The sequence below is a fragment of the Pempheris klunzingeri genome, chromosome 14, assembly GCF_042242105.1.
Source record: "Pempheris klunzingeri isolate RE-2024b chromosome 14, fPemKlu1.hap1, whole genome shotgun sequence".
NCBI classification, from domain to species: domain Eukaryota; kingdom Metazoa; phylum Chordata; class Actinopteri; order Acropomatiformes; family Pempheridae; genus Pempheris; species Pempheris klunzingeri.
Genome location: NC_092025.1, coordinates 15,437,491 through 15,463,655, shown reverse-complemented (window position 1 = coordinate 15,463,655; position 26,165 = coordinate 15,437,491). Strand labels below are relative to the sequence as shown.

General features: G+C 41.2%; 1 protein-coding gene across 1 annotated transcript in view; it reads left to right on the top strand.

Annotated features, from left to right (window-relative positions):
• The window catches only part of LOC139212788 (transcription factor COE1-A-like), an 82,895-nt gene extending 57,081 nt beyond the window's left edge, over positions 1-25,814 (top strand). The window contains exons 9-17 of the mRNA XM_070843320.1: positions 789-922; positions 2,592-2,718; positions 11,141-11,229; positions 18,872-18,937; positions 19,041-19,203; positions 19,334-19,516; positions 20,422-20,619; positions 21,114-21,182; positions 22,528-25,814. Of these exons, the coding sequence (XP_070699421.1) occupies positions 789-922; positions 2,592-2,718; positions 11,141-11,229; positions 18,872-18,937; positions 19,041-19,203; positions 19,334-19,516; positions 20,422-20,619; positions 21,114-21,181 (1,028 nt within the window). The 3' untranslated portion in view covers position 21,182; positions 22,528-25,814. The remainder of the gene's footprint in view (positions 1-788; positions 923-2,591; positions 2,719-11,140; positions 11,230-18,871; positions 18,938-19,040; positions 19,204-19,333; positions 19,517-20,421; positions 20,620-21,113; positions 21,183-22,527) is intronic.
• The last annotated feature ends 351 nt before the right edge of the window (positions 25,815-26,165 follow it).

Genomic DNA, 26,165 nt, shown 5'->3' with positions numbered 1-26,165 from the left:
GGGCTAAACAAACAGTAAATGAACAGCACAGGGTCTGTCAACATGATGGTTGAGTTTGTTTGTCATCTTCACAGAATAACTAAAAAAGGTATTTTGAAAGAGGTCTCCTAATAAAGTGCGTAAATCTTTTTTTTTTTTAGCAGTTCATCTGTGTCTGCTAAGTTGTTTTTTTTTTAGCATGTTCTTTCCTATTGTTAAAACTTCACATACAAGGCTTCAGAGCTTTCAACTTCATCTCATGGTCCACGGAAATAGTGTTACAGTGGAGCTGATGTTTTTAATTTGGGTTAAATTTGGTTATTCTGACTATACGTTCTCTGCTCTGCTGGATTTCGTTGTGTCTAAAAAGTCCTCCTCTACTCCACTGAAAGAAGCCCAGAATTTATTCTCTCACGGCGCTATTGTATAACAGTTTACAAAGAGAAACCTCACCACTGAAGGGCCAACTGAAAAGGACTCAGTCTTTGAGTTGGCAGTGTTTTGAGTGTATAAGTATGGTGTGATGATCTGGACCGCAGCCAGAAGCCAAAGGGTGTAGCATGAAGAAATATGAGGTGCAGATGCAACAGGGATGAAGAGGCTTCAAGCCAGATTTCCCTCCCTGTTTAGAGAGTGATTGGCCTTTCAGGGAAACAAATGTTTTCCTACAACCATGACTTGTCCTCTCAAGAGTGAATGTTGATATTGTAGGTTTTTTTCCACAATTATTTTGTTCAGATTTAATATTTGTCTTACTCTTTTTCCCCTTCTCTCTTTTGGCTTCTATAATCCTACTCCCCTGCCTCTAGGAGCAGCTCCCTGCATTAAAGCCATCAGTCCCAGCGAGGGGTGGACTACAGGGGGCGCTACAGTCATCATCATAGGAGACAACTTCTTCGATGGTCTCCAAGTCATCTTTGGTACCATGCTGGTTTGGAGCGAGGTCAGTTTGCCAACAATCATCATCCTGTCTCGATGTTGTTTCAACCCCTCAACGGTGTGTTTTTGCCCTCGGACCGTTGGAAGTAATTCAATATGAAAACATACTTTTTCCTCATGGTCGGGCTCTTAACTGTGTGTGATCGTGTGTGTGTGTGTTAATGTTTGTCTAAATGAGGTTTGCCTCTCTAATGAGTCCCCACCAACAAGCGACCGCCACCCCTCTCTACCTTCCTCACCCACACTCCCTCTGTCTCTTTCTCTCTGGAATACTGATCAAATCAGCAGATTTTGATAGCCATCGGCTTAATGCTCACAAAAATACACACTCACACACACACACACACATACAGAGCTCACCATCGTACTTTTCCCCAGCGCAACTCCTCTACAGAATGTTTATTTGTCTTCTGACTCCACTCACCGTGTGCGCCGAGCGACCATGGCTCCCTTCCAACAACAACACCGAGTGTGTGTGTGCACATGCTGGCATACATGGATGGGGTGTGTGTGTGTGTGTGTGTGTGTGTGTGTTAAGAGCTGAGGGGTTTGTTTACAGTGTTGAGAGCAACACTTACACACACTAACATGTGTACAGAGTCTCAGTTCAGTTCAGTTCAAACTGACTCAGCTCTCAGGCGTTCCTCAGACTGGCTTCTAATGGATTTTGGCCAACCAAATGTTTCATTTGCACTCAACCTGATTATTGATTCTGAAGCAAAAAAACACAGTTTGAAAAATTTGTTGGTGGAAAGTGATTGCATGTTTGCCAAGTTTTGTTTGTCTGCAGCTGTCCCTCCTACCTACAGATTTTTCCCAAATCTTGGCCAAATAGTAAAAACTATTTTTGAAAACCATCCATAAAACTGTGATGGTAAAAAGTTGAGTTTGTCACACACAGCTCAATATAATTACTCGTTTTCACCTGGTATCAGCACGGACGCTGGAAAATCTGATTGTATCTAAAGTAGCCTGTTGATTTTCATTTTTTGTGGCATGCCAAACATTTGGTCCAATCCACATGAGATAACAATAGACTGTTGTGGATCAAAAGCCCGAAAGCAAAAAGCATGTCTGTTTACAGGATTTCAAATAATACATGTCCATTAACTCCACATATCCATGTATACATTGGATATATGAGCATCTCCTTTTCAATCTGAGCTAAAACGAGAAAAAGGAAACTGTGTTCGCTGCAAGCATCAAATTCAGATTCAGGGCCTGTAATCAGATTAATGCAAAAATGCACCAAATCCAAATGTAAATACAGCTCAGTTAGAGATGTCTTTCACCACATTAACAAGTGTAAATGCAACCCACAAAGTAAAATAAACTTTAGAGTAGAGCTCCAGCAAGAAAACTCTTGCAAAACACACTCAAAGAATAACATACAGTGATGGTCAAAACTGGATCCAGGGTCAGATTTCCAGGGGGAAAAAACAATTCTTTGCTTGTTTGCTGCAGATGTGTTTTAGTTGGAGTAAACAACACCTCCCAGCAAAAAATCAAGTTGTCTGGTGTCAAAGAAACTCTAAAGGTTATCCCAGTGATTGTAGTGACTTTGTCACAACTGACCGAGCACCAGTCGCATTGTCACCTCGCTTTTGATCCCGATGAGGCGATGTGTTTCTTTGTGAACTGACTCTTGTTCCTGCCTTTCCTTCCTTCTGTAGTTGATCACGCCGCACGCCATCCGGGTGCAGACGCCTCCCAGACACATCCCCGGGGTCGTTGAGGTCACTCTGTCTTACAAGTCCAAACAGTTCTGCAAAGGCACACCAGGAAGGTTCATATACACAGGTAGGTCGGCCGTACATGCAAACACGCTTGTACAAGCTCTTGATTTAAGCATACAGTTGTGATTTTTCTTCTTTTATTTTGATATTTGTTGTTATAAATGTATTTTTTGCATATGCCACTCTGTGTGTGCGTGTTTGACTGTGTCTGCATGTATGTGTGTAAATAGCGTCTATGAGTTGCAGTTCACTCTCAGGCCAGACAGTGTTGAACTAATGACTGTAGATTAGTCAACATTAACGACCCGCACTCGTTAGAATGTTGCCATAATCAGAGGCTCGTTAAAACCAGCTACAATTAAACAGTCTGCTCTTTATAGCCCTCCATACTGAAACTATTAGTGAAATCATCCAGAACACCCAGTTTACTAACACACACAGGCACACACACACACACACACACACACACACACACACGTTAAATACACACACAAACACACATAATGTTGGAAAGAGTGTGTGTGTGATTTCTGACTGGACTGTTGACTGTGAATGAGTGTTTTCCTGCTAAATTCAGTAGAGGAGGGAAAGGGGGAGAAAGAGGAAGAAAGCATGTGTGTGTGTGTGTGTGTGTGTGTGTGTGTGTGTGTGTGTGTGTGTGTTTGCTCAATTTGTTCGCACATACATGTGGAAATGGATGGAGGTGATGTGATGTCTGGTATTGATCCGCTCAACATGGCTCCATCACACCATAATGATGACGTCATTCACAGAGAGAGAGACAGAAAAGAAAAACAGCTGCTGCATAAATTCTTTGGGGTGCGAGACATTTAATGACCCAATTAACCAAAGATAAAGATGAGGATTTAAGCCTGATCAATGAAGATGAAAAAAAGATAGCATGGATAAATTGTCAGTTTTAATGTTGGTGTCAAGTTCGTGAAAGCTTTAATATTTCCTCTTCAAAATGAAAAATGCCACAAAAAAAAGGAGTGATGGGTTCTGTGTTTCAAGCTTCAGCCACATCATTAGTTCTGAATGAAGGCAGGACAAGTTTAATTCATGTAGCATGTTTTATTAAAAAAAACAGCAATAACATAAATAGAATAATATTAGAAAATACAATTAAATGCAACAACAGAAAAGAAAGAAAAATAGAGGAAGAAGAAGTCAAACAGTTTGACTGAATAGACAAAGAAAATAGCTCCACCAATCTCATATAACAATGTAAAGTGGAGGAAATGGACTTCATAGCACTCTGGAAAGTGCTGGAACGTTATTTTTGTTTAAATATTTTGACGAAGTTTGGAAGACTGAGATGTTGAGGGATTTTGTTGGTGAGTTGTGTTAATTGTCGTCTAAATGCCCCGGTCCCGGTTTCTTTGTGCGGACAAAGGTACTCGGCCTTCCTGCCTCCTTCAATGTTCTTCAGTCAAAACATCTTTAGTCTGACCCTGAGGCTAGCAGGCTGGTAATTGGTCCGTCTGGTGTCCAACCGCTTCTCCTATTGGGCAGAGATGACCTTCCGTGACCTCGCGATTGGCTGATCGCTTCAACATGTGACCCAGGAAACGCGATCCGTTACTGCGGTTGCCCGACCCCGCCTCAAGGTCGACTTCTCTCTGGAAGTCACTGGTGAAGGGTCACGGCGGTGAGAGCTGATTGGCTGCTGTGGTTTTTCAGTGCTCTAGCCACAGTTGCCTCTGGGTGTAAGGACCGAGCAATTAAACGTACTCACAAGTGCACACGCGCAAATATGCATCGGCACACAGCGTAAACACACACAGAGCAACACATGCAAAGGGTCATGTCTTACACAACTTACCACACACACTTTCAAACAGGGGCAGGAGTTGAAAGTAATTGTAAATCAGACAGATATGAGGGAAAGATGGTGAGTAGTCTGGTAAACAGATGGTCTACCACATGCACACACACACACACACACATATATTCACACACAGTCTCACACACAGTCTCACACACACACATACATGCACATATACATTGTGTAGTTTGGCTTATTCATTGGCCTGGTGGGAAAAATTAACATTCTCGACATCACACACTCCTATAAACGCACAATGGTACAAAGTAACAATCAATACACTCTCATACACACAAACACACACAACGCACATACATACACAGGCACACGTGTATGGAGCTGATTTATTGTCAATGCAGCAGCATAAGGAGATTCATAGATCAGCTGTGGAGAAGAAACTTTCAGTGAAAGCTGAAAAAACATCACAGTTGTAGACTTTTCTCTCTTTCACAAGCAATTTAGTTTTCATCCTGCAGACACACATAAAGAGAATAAAAGAGATTGAAAAATGGAGGGTGAGACAGAAAAAAAAAAGACGGAGACATATAAAAAGACAGTCGGAGAGGTGGACTTTTAAAACCAGATTGTAAAGTATTGATCCGCTCATAAGTGGATCACACATACACTGATACACACATGCAGATACACACATGTACATACACACATATACACGCAGAAAGTCACAGAGAGAAGAAGAGCTAGAGAAAGAGATCTCATCTCATAAGGGGAAGAATGAAGCAATAATTCAGTGGTATTGAACTGCTGGCTGGCCAGGGAATCGATCTCACCACACCACACCTCCTCTCCTCCTCCTCCTCTTCCTCTTCTTCTTCTACATCAGCCCTCTGCGTCCTTTCACCCACCCAGCTTCACCCTTTTTTTCCCTGTAGCCACTTTTTTCTCTCCTCTATGCACTCTTTAGTTTAAACGCTGCCAGAAGATGACTGGAAATATGTCACCATTGTATAATAAAAGCAAATAAGAAATCCCTACAGCTTAAACAAGAACAACACCTCCCCCCTTTTCATCTCTTTGCCACTTCCCCCTCTCCTTTTCTTCTTCTGTCTCCGTCCTCTGTTCACATTTTATTGCGAAACAGGAGTGGACGAAGGGTCTGCCCTCATGAAACTTCTATGAGTATTGATTTGCGGGCAGCTCTGGACTCCGAGAGGAAGAGCGAGGCTGGAGGTGGAGTGATGGCGGAATGGATGGATGAAAGTGGCAGAAGGTGTAGTGAAGAAAGAGGGGGGAGGAGATGGAGCAGAAGAGGAGGGGAGGTAAAGGAGAGCAGGAGGGATTCATGCAGAGATGCTTTCATGGGCAGCAGGGTGGCGGAATAAGTCGAGATAAAACAGGTTCAAGTCGCCAGATCATCTGCTAAAGCTTTTAGGACTCTGCATATTACTCTACGTGTTAATATCAGACACTTCACTCATCACATGTCGACATATGTTGTTCATATGTCCCAACTTGGAAACAAGCAGCTGTCAATTAGTCAATTAGTGCCTGTCAAGTGCAAATACATTGCACAAAGACATAACACGAGGGTCTCTAGTAGTGATATTCTGATGTTGTTACACATTTTGTCTTTTCTTAATGTTGTTAGTCTGAAAGTCACTGTTGTTGCTGCCTCTCTTGGAAACAGAAATCTCTGTGAGGGTCGTCCTGGTTGAAAAAAGGTTCAGTTAAAACGCCTCCTTACTGTGGATTAGAATCAAAAGAGTAGCAGAGTAGAGCAGAGAAATGACAGCAATGGTGGCATGTTGGTGGAAGTAACGTGTCTCCTGCTGTCCTGTCACAGTCACCATGATCACGGTCGCTCCCCAACCTGCCCCAAGTAGTATTAGTTGATAAATTATGAATCATTTTAGTTCATAAGTCAATACTTTGATTTTGACCCCTGATGCTCTCTGCTAAGTGATGTTTGATAGAAAATCTGTGTTAAATATTTAAAGCACACGCACGCACACATTAATTACACAAGTGATTTTCACAGTTGTAATCCTATATGTATTTTTAATATACAGCAGAGTTTATAGACAGGTAAAATATCACCATCCCCTTCAGCACAGCGGACAGCTGACATTAAAGGACAAGTTCACATTTTCTGTCTGTCTTAAAACAATACTCACATGACCGTCTGTTTATTGAAGGAGTTACCAGATGTAGTGGTCATTAGGAGATCTCTTTTCTCCATCTCCTCTACCACAAAATTCATCGGTATGCTCACTGATTTGTCTAACTTGGACTGTTTGCCTTCAGATGAACTTTCCCTCAACACTTCCATGAGAATCGTTTCACAGCCAGTATTATTGTTGGGGAAACAAGACCCTGTTTGTCCTTTAGGAATATTTGAGTAATTGATACCCTCTTTGGGAGTTTCTGAGCAGGAGTCAAACATATATACCTGTCTGAGAGAAACGCCCAGTGCGTAAACTAAACAGAGCATTTGTGCTTAGATGTTACTTTATACATATGATCATATACTCTGTTCTGGATGGAAGGTTTCCTCTTGGAGTACTGAGCATTTTCTACCCTTCTGTTTTCCCATCTGAGCAGGCATAACAATGAAACCCATCGGGAAGGTTGGAGATGTGTACTTGGACTTTGTAGGTGTCAGTGTGACCAGCGTTTCTATTGTGGACGGACTCTGGCTAGTATTACCGATGCCTTTTACAGCTGATGTGTAATCAATTAGACGACTTTTGCACACTGATACTATTTCTGTTTCTGTGCAGAAAAAAAAGCCAAGAAATCGTTGGAGAAACCTGACCTTTCGGGTTCAAAGTACACACACAGACTCACACTCCACACATTAGCACACACATACGCAGAGACCCACTCAGAGCCATAAACACACACAAGCATTCACTCACCATCCAATGATTTAAGGAACATATTGTTCTATTAATAAAGAGTCGGTTGGAGCCACTTTAGGCCCATGGCATCGAAACCACTCTAAGTCATCCTGTTATGTACATTGTGTGTGTGTGGGTGTGTGTTTCATTAAAGTTGGCATTGTTTAAACGTCTCCAGAGATGTATAGACAGAGTGGATCTGACACTGGCAGTTAATTCTGACAGTTGATATCCCACCGACTGTTAGGCAGCTGTTTTTGTAGTTTTGTTTTTCTCAACCAGAACTGAGCACAGTTTTTTTTTTCCTTTCTTTTTTTGGATGGTTTAACACATCTTTTCTCTTTTCCCTTCCTCCTTTTTCTCACCTCACTACTTCTCTCCTCTCACCTGAACTTTCAACTATCCCTTGCTTCACTTTCTGTTCTGTCCAAACATGTTGATGTAATTATGATATATAAATCACTAAATCAGAATTAATCCAGAATCTTAAAAAAAAAACAAGTTTTACTTGGAAGTATTGTTCATGACAGTTTGACATCTGGTATTTTTACAGCTTACAATTTATGAAGTTATGTTGCTAACAAATTGAGTCGTTTAGGACATAACAGAAACCAGAAACTTGGGTGTGATGTGATAATAAAACAGACATACATCTAAAACATACACCCACACACCCACACACCCACCCACACACACACATATGCACACACACACACACACACACCCACACACACACACACGCACACACACACACACACACACACACACACACACACAAGCACACACATACACACATACACAAGCACACACACACACACATACAAGCACACAAGCACACACACACACGCACACACATACACACACACACAAGCACACACACACACACACACACACACAAGCACACACATACTCAGGCATACATGCTAAAAGAAAATAGCAAACAACACATGAGACATTCAGCTGCAAGTAATTTATCAGTGCTGGATGTGGAAAGTACCAAATATCACTCCAGCTGCACACTTCACACACAAACACACACACATGCGCGCGTGCACACACAAACACACACACCTACACACGCACATGCACGCGTGCACACACACACGCCGTAACTTTAGCATGTGAGCCTCAGCAGTGGGGTGAGGACACATGCTTAGTACAGATGAATAAACACAGAAATACACATGCAGACACACACACAATATTTTAAACCATCATCCTGACTGACACAGCTTTCAGAGCTCGACTTGATTGACATATTGATTGGATAAAGACTGTAGAAGAATGTAATTGTGACATTAAAGTGAACATGAAGCGTTTTAGACGATGCCTGCAGTGTTATTATCATACAGATGCATTAGTTACTCCATCAAGTCTCTTTCTCTTCACATGTGCATGTAGCATTAAACAGTGTGCACCACTGCTACCACTGATCCTAACAGTAGAACAGCAGAGTTTGAAATTGTTTAAAGGGTAATTTCTCCCAAACTATTTCCTCATTAACCTGTCATGGTATTTAGTTTAACTGAATCTGGATCAGGATCAGGATTTTACAAGTTGAGTCAGAATTTCATAATGCTGAATATGTTAAATGTAATTTTTTATTGCTTTAAACAGCACAAGTAAAATTCACCTCCATTTTTTAAATTGGTGTGTCAGCCGCATTTTTGCAGATAGATATCTCAAAAACTGGACAAATAAAACCATATCTTTACATTTTAAAGAAAAAACAAAATGTACACATTTTCATACTGGCAGGCTCACAGATCAATTTGAGCAGCTTCACTGGAGAAGATCCAGAGAAAATCTCCCAGTAGTTGTGGAAAGATGTGCTTTCCTCAGTTACAGATTTCCCAGCCAGATTTTGAACTGCCGACCTTACAGTCACAAGCCCCCCTCTCTAACCTGCAGGCTTCTGTTGGCTCTTACAGATCATGCAGAACAGGTTCATTATTTTCCAACCCAGTTTTACAAAAAAAGAAAAACCTACTTCATACCAGCGTGGTGCTTGGGAACAAAATGTCACAAAATGGGATGTCATCCTCTCTCCTCACCACTCAGATCCCTCCCACTGATTGGCACAGATGTTGTGATACTGAGTCTGTTTATCATGTGTGCAGGCTCAGGTTGAACACCAGAGCATTAAAGGCGCAGTGTGTAACATTTTAACACCTGCTATCTGCTACCACGTTCTTTTTGAAACACTCATACTGAAGCTATAAAACAGGATAATTGACTCAGACGTAAACCAGCTGAAACTGATTAAGGCAGTACAGAGGGCGAAGTGGAGGAAGCTCTCAGTATCTGTGGTTGATAGTGTGTCGTTATAATATTAATGTTTAGGGGTTTTTTTGCATCAAAGATGTGTCTAGACATATAAGCTATAATCTTCTAAGGAAAATCTCCATATTTAGATTTTTGATAAGAGTGAAGGAAGTGACATTTTTCCCATAAAGGTTTCATTGGTCAGTATCTATTTTTACAATATATAATACCATTGGGAATTTGCTAGAAATCAACAGGCTCCAGTTACAGCATAACAGGGTAAGGGTGTAAAAAGTTTCTAGAAAGTGCGGATGGTGAAAGTAGAGAGGAAGAGGAAGGCTGATGGAAAGTTTTGATTGTACATGTTTCCCCTTCAGTAAAAATGAGGGAGTGGCAAAACAGCCACATCATCCTTGTGATGGGATGGTGGAAATCTTAAAATGGCTTTAATTAATATGTTTAACTTACCGTTGGGCCATTTGATTATTTATTAAAGAAGTCAATTGTAGTGACAAGTTCACAGAGAATCATCAGTCGAGTCAGCAGTTCTTTTCAGCTCTACGGAGCTTAAAAGCATCTTTCAGCTCATTGTTTTGGTTTTTGTGCCCCTTTTCTGTTCTGTTTCACTCTCACAGCTCTCATCTACATAGTTTTCAGACACAGCAGGCAGCTGTTCGCAGGACAAAAACTATAAATACTGCTATCTGTCTTGCACCACACATCAGGCAGACTAAGTTAGCCACTAGCTGATGAACAAAATAAAGCATTTAGCATCTACAGGGGCAGATATTTCTTTCAGGAGTTGGTGGAGGCCAAAACAGAGGTAAAAGAGAGTAAATATTAGACTTACTTTTATCAGTTGGACATAACTATGACGCCAAAGAAGTGATAACGTTCCTCCGTATCTGTTGGATATGCAATTGTTTGCTAACATGTTTTCCATATGAGGTTTTATGTCACTGTTGTGTTTACAGCTTGTTTCTGCTGCCCAAAAACCACTTACTGGATGTTTAAGTTGCGGAAAGATTTACATCATTTTATGGAGGCTACCAACCAAATGATGCTTTGTTGTTTCGTTGTCACTCATCGCTTATGATAATTATACTAAGTTATCACAATATATCTATACTGTATCACACATTAAATGCTACTGAACTACAGTGTTATTTCTTTACAACTCAATTAGATTCTTACCAGTGACACAGCAAAATACTCTACTCACTCAAAGGTCAGAAAAAAATAAAACTAAAGTAAAATTGTAAACCATTGGCTGCTAGTTATGGAGTTTTTGGTTATGCCAGAAAAACAAGATTGTTCAAATGTTTACAATGACTGATTATGGTCGTTTTAGTTACGCCGAAATGCAGCATCAGGTCACCACTGAAAATGCACTGTTTTCTAGATATTTAAGCTAAAATGCTTGTTTCATGAAATCTTTAAGCAACTTAAGTCTGGATAACGTGGAAGACGTAACTGGAGATTCTTCTTTCTTTTTGCTAATTCTTCCTTTTTCTGTTTGTATTTGTCTTCTTCAGCGCTGAATGAGCCAACCATCGACTACGGTTTCCAGAGGCTTCAGAAGGTCATCCCTCGGCACCCTGGGGACCCCGAGAGGCTGCCAAAGGTACTGAAAAAGTTTATTGTACAGTCACCTCTTGCTCATTTATCTAATGCTTTGAAAGGACAGTCACCTAGTATGAGCAAGGCTCTATCTCTTGCTTAGGGGCACCTCAAAGTGACAGGTACTGTACAGAGATCAAACCTGAAACCTCCCAATTACATTGAGCTGCACTGAATCACTCCACTATCAAAGAACAAGCAAGCAGAGATGCACGCACTAAACACTAAGAACAAAATAATCTTTTGTTTACATTTTATTTGTTTGTTTTGTATGTATTATTTCCATATTTCTAAGCAGCATATGTTTTCAAATCTCCTGTGGGTTGTGTTTTCACCTCTTGATGAACTCTGTGTCTGTGTGTGAGCTACTTAACCCCGTTTACAGGGTGAGTGTTTGAATCTTCTCCAGATCAGAGAGTCATATCTGATTATTTGTTAGTCAGCTGGAGATCAGGCAGAGTGTTTAAAGGATCGGCAGATGTAAACAATTAGCACCAAACGATGAGCTCGGCTTTGAAACCCTGTCATCTTAATCTGTACATGCAGAGCAACTTTTCAAAGTGCATATGTGAGTGTGTGTGTGTGTGTGGAAGCTTACTCAGTTAACCTTTTAAACAGCTGCTGTTGATTGGCTGCCCATCCCAACTGGAGCCGGTCCAGGATTGGCTGTCTTTGTTGTGACATCATCAAAGAATGGGCGTTAGTCATGATGTGATGATGTGGTGATGACGTGATGTCCGTGCCGACACCCTGGCTCCTGCACATGTGTTAGCAATCGCGTGTAATGTGCGTTATCACTGTGGGAACAATATCCCACCAAAAAACTTCACACCTCGAATGTTTGTGGATTTCTAGTCATGAGTGTTTATTGCTTTCACTTGTTCACACCATACGACACATTATTATTCTTCATCCACTGAGTTCATTGTTTAAATGCTGGTATTAAAACCTTGAGTCAACAAGACAAATGAGGATTCAGTGACTGATGGCGATATATTTGGTTCAAAAAGTAGATTGTTTGCAGGTTCACTTTAACGACGAAGATGAATGATTACAGAATGTCACAAGGTTTACGGTTAGTGTTTGTGTTCACGGTATGTTTAGGAAGTGTCACAGGTGGTTATTGATTATGATAATTGGTGGAGTGTGGTCAGATTGTGCCCAGTACTGAGAAATTATGTCTATACTGGCTGAGTCCGCAGCTCAATGTTTATGACCATTGCCAGCATTCAGTGCCAATGCAGGAAGTAGTAGTGCTTTGGGGCTGCACTTAATGAATGTATTCAATTATTTAGAACCTATTAATCTGACAGTTTTATACTATAAAACACCAGAAAGTTATGCTGCACATCCTAGTTTCCGTGAACCCAAGGTGATGTTATCCAATGTCTTGTTTTAACCTACAAACATACTCAATTTACTGAACTATTAGAACAATGAAATGACAGGAAACATCAGATGTTTGGCATCTTTGTTTGACAAATGGCTGAAATGATCACTAGATTTTGAAAATAGTTGATAGATGTTTATTTTCTGTCAAATGACTAATCAATTAATAGACTAATGGTAATTAATGTTGGAATTACTATTAGTCGATTTGAAAGACTTATTGTGAGCTAAAAAAATTCATACAGAGTCAGTGTACTTTCCATGAGATGAACTATACGTATGTGTCTTCCTATTCTGCTATCATGATAGGGAGTTGTTCTTAAGGGGCATCGGACAGGTTCAGAAGGTGTTTTTTAAGCCTTGACCTAACTACAACATAAATAATGGAAAAGGCTGTAAGAGTCAGGAATGAAGTCAACCAGAGAAGAGAAGAGTTCACCTTTTAAAAGCTTTTAGCTGCTATATCCATTCCTGCAGTATTTAGAGCAACTTCAGAACAGCAATAACTGCAATGAGCGCTGCAGGAAAGAACAGGGCAGGAAATGATGTTAGCATCCCAAAGTGTGTGATACCATAAGTGGTGTTAGTCACTGAGTCAGAGCAGGAAAAGGGCTGACTCACTTTTTCATGCACAAACACACACACATAGTATGTGCACTCAAACACACACTCTCAGTGATTTGTGAGCAATTTACAGAACATGACACACACCTTACTCATATGTAATGCTTCCACCTTTCCCTCGCTGCATTTTCTCTGAACTGGACCAAGAAAATAAAGCTTGCTGTTAAATTTATTTATACAACGGATAATTTGATCCAAGCAATCTAATTGGACAGACCTACATTTAGAGCTGTTCCCATGAAGCATGCTGGGAGTGTGGTAAAGGAAGTGGTGGCTACTTTCCTGAAGCCAAAATATCCAATATGACATTTTAACTCTGCACACAAGAGTTAACATTTAGTGTAACATTTCAATATTGGCAATTTTAAGGTGAGAAAATGCAAAATCTTGCTTTACCTGAGCTTTAGCTGTGCTGGTCAGGAGTACTTGTACTATATGATTTCTGGTCCTAGTCCACCATGAAGCACTTAAACACCAACACTGCACTTTTTTAGGCACGTTTTACTTGGTAATATTTTTTCTTCTTCCCATGGATAAGCGTTCAAGCTTATTATAAGCAACATGATGTCACTTGAGATGTTTCCAGGCAAAACTACAATGAAAATAACAAAGCTGCTGAAAATGACACCAGAGCAGCTGGATGCATTGATTTGGTATCAGATCCAACCAACAGACGATAGAGAGGTGAATGGGTGCCAAACAAAACCACGTTCTTCCGGGAGCACAAGAGCTGAAATATCAAAATTCAGATTTTGTTTAAAAAGAGAATAAAATAGTTCAACTTTTGAGAAGCTCAGATTATCTTTGAAATAGACAGCCAATTAATGATAAGCAATATCTAGTAATTCCAGTTTTTCACTGCAACTGATCACCTTTAAAACTGAGACCTTTTCTAAATAAACAACCTTGAGTTGTAACTGGTTCACATTCATTTTGCTGCTGTGTCGTACTGTTGATGCTCTCTGTTTAGAATAAGGGACATGCTGGAATGTGTGTGTGTGTGTGTGTGTGTGTGTGTGTGTGTGTGTGTGTGTGTGTGTGTGTGTGTGTGTGTGTGTGTGTGTGTGTGTGTGTGTGTGTGTGTGTGTGTGTGTGTGTGTGTGTGTGTGTGTGTGTGTGTGTGTGTGTGTGTGTGTGTGTGTGCATTCCAGAGTAATTCATCAAGGTGTAGCCATGTAGTCGATTGAACCCTGAGACTTTATTACTGCTGCCCACCAGCAGTCACTGTGTGTTTGTGTGTGCAAGTGCATTTTTATCTGTGTGTGCTTGTGTGTGTGTCTGAAAGAGAGAGAGACTGTTTATGTATGTCTCTTATTTGTGTTTATTTGGATACTGTATGCATGTGAGGAAGTTATGGTGTGTGTGTGTGTGTGTGTGTGTGTGTGTGTGTGTGTGTGTGTGTGTGTGTGTGTGTGCGTGTGTGTGTGTGTGTGTGTGTGTGTGTGTGTGAGTGTGTGAGAGCCTATTGATATGGGTGGGTGATGGTTGGCGCCACACACACACCCCTGCCTCCTCGTTGCGAGTATCGATCAGCCCTTTTATTGAAGTTATAAGAGTTTGTTACAGGCACTATGAAGAAAGCAGAAAGACAGACAGACAGACAGACAGACAGGGCAGTGGAGTGTATGAGAGGATTACCAGTGGACAGCCGATTCTATAATTGTTCAGTGAACATTGAGGGGATTTTGCTGGCCACACACACACACACACACACTAGTGTTCAGCTGCCAGTTTGTGTCACCATGATCTCTTCAGCATCCATCCATATGTGTGCACATACAGCTACTGTACACAGTGACAAACATTTGCACTGTGAAAACACTCAAGTTACATGTAGTGGTCTTGGGCTTTTCTGTAGTGTTAGGGTTACACTCTAATCGACTGCTAATCACCTATGCTGGCAATTGACCAATAACTTAGAAGCACAAATGCCTCTTTAGATGCACAAAAATCTGTTACCTCTCTTGGCTTGTAGACGCTTCAACACAGTGCAGAAAAAAGGTGGAAAAACAGCACTAAAAGACAACAACTGTTTAGGTTTTGGAGTGAATTTTCTTCTTAGTAAATAAAAGTTGATGTGTTTGCACAGATGACACTCGTGTGTCAGTATGTGAGTATATGTGTGTTTCCGCTCACCTGTTTTTATGTTCATTTTCAATTTCTCTGGTGACTCACTCAGCTCACATCTCTGTGCGACTCATTTTAATGATGTCATACGTCGTGCTGAGGTCATGTCACCAGCATCACCAATATGAGTAATCCTGGTGATGCATGAACACGCAGAAACCATGAAACTCTCTCTCTTTCTACTCAATATATATCTGTGCCACTCATTCATGTGCACTTAAATTCACCTGTCGTTGTTTTCACATCGCTGATGAGAAGCGATGAAGTGTGTGTGTGTGTGTGTGTGTGTGTGCGCCCGTGTGTGTGTGTGTGCAGACATGTCAATACTTATATGTGTGCATGTGTGATTGTGCCCACATCTCTCTGAGCCTACATGTAAGAAGTATGACATCATCTCTGTGCAAGGTGTGACCCTGCATGTACGGCATCCCTAATGGGACATTAGAAGCGGATCAAACGGCTAATGTATCAGCATTAGGGAGGAATAAGTCATGTGTGTGTTATGTCTGTGCTGGCCCGGCACACGCACGTCACACACACATCTGACCCCACAGATACTAAGCTCAGCATTTCTTTGTCCTAATGCGTACAACGTGTGTGTGTGTGTGTGTGTGTGTGTGATGTACGGTTATCACATTAGGGCTGGTCATAACTCAGACAGTAAAAGCAGCTAGACACCTCCTGTTATTCTGTCTCTGAGCCAACAGACATCTGTCTTTTCTTTCACTCATCTTCTGTCTGTCAGTCGACCAGTCTGTTTACATATCTACCTGAGACAGACAAGAATAGATTTAGTGTTTAAAAAGTCTTGACGTCGAGCTAAATAAAGTCAAGGGCTCGTATATTTAACGTTATTTTCAAAGACTGACAAGACATGACAATGAAATGACAGACGAGTGCTTGTCAGGCGTATATTCCATAAATATTTGACAATGTAGGGTGATCACATGAATCGAGGCAAATGCTGGAGATTAAAGCTTTACAATCAGGCTTTATTGTAGCACTTACAGGAATCAAAGAAAATGGCAGCAATGTGTGATTAAAAAAAGAAAAATTTCAGAGTTGGTTTCTGTCACTCTAGTGTCATGATTCATCAGTACCAACTGTAGACCCAGGGAGCAGCTGATGGACAGAAACATGAAGGACAGGGTCAAGCACTGATTTGGTGATTTACATGCCAAAAAAACAACACTCTAACATTTAGCTCAAAAGTGGGTTAAATTTCATAAAATTTAATTTGCTGATGAAGTGGTATAAGGTTCCTGAAATTCCTGAAAAAGTAAGTAAATAGACTTTAAATTAGGATTATTTTGTCAAACTGATTTTTCAAAGGTCAAGAATGAACCTCGCTCCCTGGACAAAACCTGGCTGTAAAGTATTTTAGACATCTAAGTATGAACTGTAAATGAACTGTACACATGTTCTTTTCAATAACTGTATTTTAATGTGTATTTGGGACCTGCTGACACTGAAATGTAGCCCTTAAATGTTGTTGAACCAGCAGTCACATGTAAATTAGATGTGAAAACACACTCAAATTTCAACCTAATTAATCGCAGTTTTAATCTAGACGTCTTTTGTCATGCAAATCATTGAGTAAAAAAAACAGGCACACATTTCTGCAGTGTCTTGGCACCACCTGAAACATGTAATTGATCCCCAATTTCACAAAAAAACCCACAAAAACTACTTTAATTTTTGTGCTACAATTAAATGTATTTTCATCGTAGCTGTGGGCAATCCTATTGACAAAAGTTTAGTCCCTCAGGGTGTTAAAGTCGGATGATTTTAGACTTTTTAATCAGTTTTGAAACACGAATGAAGCCCACAAGATCAACAACAACACTTTCATTCTCATTCATATCACCACTATGCAGCTGGAAGCATTATTCATTTGTACTGAGCAGGAAGTAATCTGACGAACAATGCTTTCTTATTTACAGATGCAACCTGGGAGAGATTAATTAGGCGATGCGAGTAGCTGTGTATCTAAATATGAAAAGGCGTAAACAAGCAAAGTATTCAAAGTGCATTGATCCCAGCAGTCAGAGGCTTTGAGTGATGTAGATGCATAAGCCTGCAGACCTGATAATGATGATGTTACCAGCGGATCATCTTTCCTTCCCGTTTATCAGCTACTGCCTTACTGGAACCGCTCGAAATTCAGGATCAGATTTCTGTGAGTGAGTGAGTGAGTGAGTGTGTGTGTGTATGACACTGTATATGTGTGCATGTCAGTGTGTGTAAGCTGTTCAGCTCAACAGTCTAATAATGAGAGGTTAACAGAGAGACAGCCTGGCCATAATAATGTGTAAAAGATTGAATTTAGCACCATGGACAGGCACACTAAAACTGCTGACTGGCTCTGTGACCTCGCACATCCTCTCTCTCTCTCTCTCTCTCTCTCTCACACACACGCACACACACTCACACACACACTGATGGAGAGGCAATATGTTCCACCAGTCACAAACTCACAGGAGAGCACACATGCAAGCCAACCATAAGTGCGTGTGTGTGTGTGTGTGAGTGTGTGTCACACAGTGCAGGTTAATACTGTGAAGCACAGAGTAATTTTCTCTCTGTCGCCGGGCGGCCTCACGCTGTGAAAACGACAACACATTAACTGTTAAACAAGACACCTTAGACCCCGGGGTGGGAGCCGAGAGAGGAAGAGGGAGACGCTGAGAGGGTGGGTGAGTGAGGAAGAAAAGAGAAACAATAACGAGACTGAGAAAAGGAGAAAATTGTAAAGGGTTTGGTGGGTGGGAGAAGTAAGAGAGATAATTCCCAGTGAAAGAAGAATGAAATGATGGAGGAGAAGGTGAAAATGGAAGCAGAAGAGGAGGAGGACACTGACATATCAGATGTATCAATAATTAATAACATCTTCATCACATCACCAGAGATTAAAATGTGAATAGAAATGAGAGAACTCATCGCCAAATCCATCTTGTCTCATCCTTGTTCACCTTCACAAACACTGTTTAGAGAATTTAAGATCATATAAATGATCATTAATATGGGGGAAAGGAAGAGAACTGCTCACACTGGATCATCGTGGTCAGATCTGAGCAGCAGAAGAACCTGCAGAGCACTTTAGATTTACTGTAGAGTATATTTTAAATACTTGTCACTTTAAAATGTCATTTAGACACAGAAAAGAGACGCATAAAAGCACTTGACTTGACAGCAGATAATCTGCCTTTAAAAGGAGTGAAGAGCAATTTGTTTATCTTGAATAGATGGCGAAATGGATGTCGGTTGATGGTTTTGAGGGGAAGGAGTTTTAAATAACTTTTATGAGTAATTGTTGTGCAAATTGTGCATCTTTTCACAGACATTTAAAACCTCAGTCTAACGTATGGGTGAATTTTCATTTAGATGTTTTTTTCAGACTTATGATCACCAAGAAGAAAAAAAAATCCAAGAATGCTACATGCCATGTATTTACTGCATACAAACTGAAGCAAATCAAGCTTTATTTTTCTCTCACTTTTTCCCAGGAGGTTATTTTGAAGAGAGCGGCCGACCTGGTAGAAGCCCTCTATGGTTTGCCCCATAATAACCAGGTAAGGACACACACACACACAAACATCCACATGAGAAGTGATAAATTGTTATTTTTGCTGTCATTTTTAGGGTAATCACTCTTGTGCTTTCCTCTTCCTGTAGGAGATCATCCTGAAGCGTGCGGCGGACATCGCAGAAGCTCTTTACAGCGTTCCACGTGGACACACCCAGCTCTCCGGCTCCACCCACAGCGGCATGATGGGGGTCAACTCCTTCACTGGGCAACTGTCCGTCAACGTCTCCGAGCCCACACAGGCCAATCAGGGTAAGAGAGAGTTTGTCATCATAGTGTAGGTTAATTTCAATGGCAGTGAGTTTGTCATCAAATATATATCACAAAATACCCTTGTTTTCTCTTAGAAAGAAAAAAAAAGTGTCCACCTCGCTTCCTGCAGGTTTCGTGCGCAGCAGCAGTAGTGTGTCACCTCACGGTTACGTGCCCAGCTCCACGCCTCAGCAGACAGGTTACACCTCAGTCACCAGCACCATGAACGGCTACGCGAACAACACCGGCATGACCAACTTGGGAGGCTCGCCCACTTTCCTCAACGGCTCTGCAGCCAACTCGCCTTATGCTAGTGAGTGTGCATGTGAACATGTACTCCACAAACACGAGTACACACACACACACACACACACACACACACACACACACACTACACCCGGGGTGATATAACCATTTTGCAAGCTATCAGCTACTTTGCTCAGGAAGGACTTGAACCAAACTGTGCTGAAGGTGCTTATTATAGAGTCATTTTAGCTGCTTTGTACAAAAACATCTTCCTCTACTCTCATTAAACACATGACCGTTTTAAATTAACGAAGCTGCCACCAAGCTACGTCAAAACGCAGTTACATGTCTACCAGTTTAATCACAGGTGCTCTACGCTGCATACATGCATGCAAATGTGGCTTACCTACTCATATGTGTGGACGGAAAGTGAAAGTCTCAGATCTTGTGTGTGCCCCCCTGGGGCTTTCTATCTCCGTGTCTTCAAAAACAATCACCAACCCACAGCTCCATTTTGTCCTCCCTCCATCTCCTCCCTGCATCCCTTGTGGCCTTTCATCTGACAGCCACACCTCTTTTCCCTCTGTTGGTTAATTGCATCCCGTTTCCATTTAGCAGCGAGAGAGAGAGAGAGGGAGGGAGAGAGAGGGAGAGAGAGAGAGACAAAGAGTGGGAGAGAGGGAGAGAGGGATTCAGAGAGATGTGAGATTTTGTTTGCTGGTATTTTTCTCACTGATGATGATGACGGAAAATGAACATGCAATGAAGACTGACTTCAGAAGAGTATACTTAAGTGGAACCCATCTCATTCCTAAACAATGGGCATCTGTCTAATGTAATGATGACACGATAAATTGGAGTGTCATGGTTAATGAACAAACCATAATCTGTCTCTTTCCCACCCTTTGTCCTTCCTTCTTCTTCATTTCACCTCTCTCCCTCCCTCTTTCTCCGTACTCCTTTCTTCCCCAGTTGTCCCATCCAGTCCCACTATGGCCTCCTCCACCTCTCTCCCCTCCAACTGCTCCTCCTCCTCTGGCGTCTTCTCCTTCTCTCCGGCCAATATGGTGTCGGCGGCCGTTAAGCAGAAGTCCGCCTTCGCTCCAGTGGTCAGGCCCTCCTCCTCCCCTCCGCCCTCCTGTACCAGCGCCAACGGCAACGGGCTCCAAGGTAATTTACCATGACTGCAGCCAGTCAGAGGACGCCGCTGAGCAGGACTTCCCCAGCAGACGCTGCTTCTCTGGTGCAATTTCGACATTATTAGGTCACCGTCAACTGACAAAACTGCACCGTTTAAGTGTTGTTTTCATTGTTCGTTGTTGTCATTTGACACACAGATGAGAATATTGAAGCTCTCAGTTACATTTTTCAGTACAATGTGAAAGGGTCATGTGTTCATTCAGACTGACAATCATTTTTGTAAGGCAGTTATTAATGAATAATGTGTTAGGAAAATGTAAACTAGATTAAATTAACAATTTTGTACTGCCTCACCTTTTGGATTAACAGTTTTTTTTTCATTCTCTCTCCTCTCTCCTGTCTTTTGTCTTGACTTTTAACCTATCCTCATTTTACACCTCTGACCTTTCTCCATTCCTTTTCATTTCTCTCCCATCTCCCTCCTTCACTCTGTCTCTCTCTTCGTCTCTGCCTCTCTCTACCAGATCAAACATTTGTGGACTCTAGCAAGTATTCAACAGCCAGCTCTCTACAAGGCCTGGCCTTCACCTGAAGTATGTCCCTAAACTATCTCTTCCTTCAACTCTGCTGACTAACTGCATTTGCAACTTTAGCTAAACTTAACAATTTCAGTTAAGTGATAATTATCTGTCAGGTTTCACATCCTGTACTTCTGTTTCTGAACAACCTTTCACACACTTTCCTGATTTTTTGACCCAACTTCTCCTATCATGTTATACCTTCCTTGTCTGTATTTTTACCTCTGTCTTCCCCCTCTCTCATCACTACCTCTCCATCCTCCCCACAGCCATTCTGTTGCTTGGTAACTCCTCCCTACCTTCCTATTGGTTGGAGAAAAAGACAGGAAGTTAGATATTTACAAAGACAAGAAAAAAGACATTTGTCTCAGAATTTTTTTTTTTTTCTCAACATCACTGGCTTTGTTTAGCTGTGTGTGCATTTGGCTTGCTTTTCTATCTGTGTGTGTGTGTGTGTGTGTGTGTGTGTGCGTGCATGCCTGCGCGTGTGCACGTGCGTGTGTGTGTGTGGAGAGAGCATGTGCGGGGGTGTGGGAACTCAAAGCTCAGTCTCAAAGCACAGCTGAAATAAACACACCCCACTTACAGCTATACACACACACACTTTCCTCTGTCACACACACTCAGTGATCACACACTGGCAGCTTACCAGGGAGCGATCAACAATGACAGCTGTTCGACTCTCTTGACAGTTTATACTGTCAGTATACCTGCCCTATGGCGCGCATGCGTGCCTGTGTGTGTGCTTCTAAGTAGCTGAGACAAAAGACAAAGAGGGAAAAATGGAGCCTCGACTGAAACAATACATCTTGTAGAGTTTTGTCATGCTGGTGCTAAAAATTAATTCATTTCTCTTTAAAGTTTTCACTCACCGTTAACATATAAACTAAAGTTTTATCATTTCTGCAGGCTGCTGTGTACGTGTGTGAGTGTGTGTGTGTGTGTGTGTGTGTGTGTGTGTGTGTGTGTGTGTGTGTTACTTTGGGCTGGGCCCTGCCTCTCACATGTTGACACCCATCCCTTGGGTTTAAATACAACACACACCATGATGCAATCTGTCAGGCACACACACAAACATACAGTAAAATACGCCAACTGTTCCCGCGCAGAATTAAATGTGTGTGTTTGTGTGAGCGGCATCGCTAAGAGCCAACTCAGATGACGTGTCCCCGCTCTGTTCTACTGATTTATTCATGTATTGATGTTTTAAATGTCGCTGCAGTCACACAGCTGCACAGATGGAAAAACATATTGATGTATTTACGAGGGAATTTTTTATGACGATGGAAATATTTGGCTATGTTTTAAAAGTTTTTCCTCTTTTTTTCCCTCTCCCTCTGTTTCTTTTTCCACCCAACAGCAATCCCAGGAATGATCGTCCCACCCATGTAAAGGTGTGAGTGCATCTGTGTGTGTGTGTGTGTGTGAGACTGTGTGCGAGCTGAATCAAGCACACTCGCGCCCATCCTGGCGAAGGATTTCGGTGCACGTCAGACTCCGGTCAAGGATGGAAGCAGCTGTCCTGATCTGAAGGAACAAACCCAACTCAGGCCCTTTCTAACACAAGGACAACTGCAAGAAAACAGACGAAAAACAAAAAAACACAAACTGTTTGCAAGGAAATAAGTTGTTTAGACTTTGTACACCTTGATGCTTTTATAGGAAAACGGCCACGCCTACATTACATCTCTCTATGGACACAGGAAGTGTATTTATTTTGGAGAGAATCCACTTCTTCCCTTGAGTGATTATTGATTTGCTTTTCTTTTGGTGCAACAGTTAACGTGTGATAATCATCCTCTAACTGTATCTCACATGAGGGATTTTCTATTTATGAAGTTTGGTTATTAATGAAGGGATGTGATGATAATGTGAAGAATACCAGAAGATGATGATGGTGATGATGATGATAAGTAAAACGATGATGACGAAGAGGCTGCCGGATTCATACATGTTCAAACCTAGTAGACAAGCCAAACCAGACACACACACTTCCAATTCTCTTTGCCAAATCCACACTACCGTCGCTCTTTCAGCACAAACACTCATCTTCCTCTGCATTTCATTGATCAGCTGAAGGTTTCTGATGCGTCCCGCCTGCGAACGAGTTCAACCATTCAAGAGATCCCAGTGTTTACGATCTGGCCCTCCTGCTTCAGCTTTTTACATTGTCTAGAAACAGAAAATCTGATTTTCAGCCAAGAGAGAAAGAAAAATCATTCAACAAATCGAGACAAATCTATTCCCAACCTGCAAGATTCACGGGAGAAATCAGACCTTCTGCAGCGCTAATTCAGGATAGATGTAAAGAGCCAACTGTAAAAAAAGGCCATAAATAAGTGCAGCTCCTACAACACACAGAGGAGTGTGTGATTACTGGGTGCTTACAGCCGCTCCACCGTTGAGGATTTGACCCGACAACTCTGCCACCGAGTCCATCTATCAGCCCTGTCACCACATGATCTATTATGAAGTCGGACACAGCCACAGCAGCCTCTAGAAGAAGGGGAACGTCTTAAAGACTGCTGCCATTTTGACTTTGATTTTGTTGTGTGAGAGTTGCCTTCTCAAATTTTTGTCTTAATAAATGAATCCTTATTTCCGTGTTGTTTTTCTTTTGGTTTGCTGTGTTGTTAAAGAATGTTTGTACTGTGATCAGCCAGCCAATCAGAAAGTGTTTCTTTTGTTACCCGCCCACTTATCTGGTGTGATTGACAACTTGAGAGAGGAAATTATCAAATGGTGTGTCTTAAATGCTGCGCTGCAAAGAAACTGTCAAGTCATTGAATTATCAACTAAGTCTTAAAATCTCACTTGTCACACAAATGTTGTGCCACTTTGAGCTCAGTTCACATTTTACAGTGCAGCTGTATTCAAAAAGACATTTTCCATTTCACCATATTTGCAGCACATTTTGAACAGTTTTCTTAAGTGGTACTGATAAAGCATGAATTTTAATGTCAATACAATAAGACATTTTTTTTGCAGCGCAGGACAATTAGCCAGCAACATGTCTTAAATGCCCGGTGTGCAAGAAGTAGAAAATTAGCTGATGGTTTGCTATGAAAGTCATTGTTCCCTTCAGTCTGAGCTTACTTCTCAGCGTGTGTGGCTCAACAGTCTTAATTCATTTATGATGATGTTTATTTTGCCAAAGCCCTTTTTTGACACATTAATGCCTGAACAGTCTTATGCCACATTTTCTATTTGTTTTGTCTTTTCGTGTCATCTGTCAGAAACTGTGTAAGAATGCCAGTCTATGTACAACTATCATCTCACTCAAAGCATCATTGTCACACCTGCAGCCGGTTATGTTCACAAATACACCTTCATCGTTCGTTTGGCATTCATGGTGATGGCATTTGCCACAAACAGAAATTATTTGAAAGTGAATTTGGATTTTAACAAGCATCGGGTGCTGCTACAGTAAATTTCTCCTATTTGATGAACAGGAATCATTTGTAGATCCTGCCTCAGGGGATCTGGACCTGCAGCAGCTCGGATGTAACTGGAAAATATTAAAAATCCTTTAATTTCTAAATTTTCCACTACATGAGTGAAAGCCAGCAGGCTGTAGCCTCAGCCAATAGGACTGCAGGTCTGTCATTAAAGCAGTAATCTAAACCTGGGATGAACAATTAGTTATCAAGAATTTGACCCTTGAAGATGTTCATATGTGATCCTCATTTGCTTTGTCTCTCATGTCTAAGGATTTGAATGTTATTAAGACATCGTATTTGTTTTTGTATTATAGTGTCTGCTTATTAAAAGCCATACTTCCACTGCTAATTTCAATCAAACTAAAATAAGCCATTTTTTTTTTATCGTTTGGAGGTCAAGGAAGCAGGAGGATGTTTTTCGTTTTGTCACAATGTTGTTGACCGTCGGATTGTTGATTGCTGTTAAAATTTGCATAATTTTGTTGCATTATCTAGGTATAGAGTTCATAAATATGCCATTATGATTATCTGTGTTTGTCCTCCATGTGATGGATTTTAAGATGGAACAGAGTTGCGTAATGAAGGCTGAAAGAAATGAAAGAAAAATCCTCTCCTTTCTCCTGCAGCCACTTCTCCTGCTTCAGTCTAGTTTACTGTCGTCTCTCACTTCCCCCCCCACCCTGTTTTGATTGTGCTTTTAATACTCAGTATGTTTGCCCTCTTTTTTCCCTTTTCCCCCACTTCTCCTTTAAAAAAATGAGCCACCTATTTATTTTATCTCAAACATGGGTCTGGAGACCACTCTTCTGTTTGTGTCTACATGTGAGAGTGCCTGCAAGTGTGTGTTTGTGTGTGTGTCTGAATGTGTGTCATCATTTTTTCTCTGAAAGAAAAATGTGATGTTTTAAAGCTAAGGGATGTTTTTTTATAGTACATATATAAATACCTGTACAGGAAGGAGTAAATAGAGGATTTGGATAAAAGGAATATGATCCGAAGCACTTGTCCAACAACATTTATTGTGGCTTGTCTGCGTTCAGGCTCACAGTGGTGGTCATCATTCATACACACATTATCAGCAGTATCAGTGTGGAGGGGAAGAGTACAGAGGAAACTACTGTAAAGGTGATTTTTTTTTTTCATTTTAAACTTTGAAGTGTAAAATAACTTTTTGACTCTCACTATATTTAATTAAAGTTCTTTCTTCTCTGTGAAATGTGTCACGTTTCTGTCTTTGTTGCTCATCACTGTCACACAACAATATAACGCAGAGAGCCACACATGCGAAGGAAAAGACGCAAGTAAGGATGCAATTAAGAGAATTGAGTTGCACCAGTGCAGTTTTCAGTGGAGAGCTTGCCAGCTTCTCTCTGCAGGAGCCTGCAGGGTGGAGTCGGGTCGTCACAAAGATTCAGCTCACCTGTAGTGACCGCCTCAGTCCTCTATATAAGCTGGTGGGAGTCAGTCTGTCTTCCACATCTCTACTCATGTTGCTCCCTTCTAGATATGTTGTAATTGTGTTGTCATCAGTCTAGTTTCTCTTGTAGTTACTGAAAAT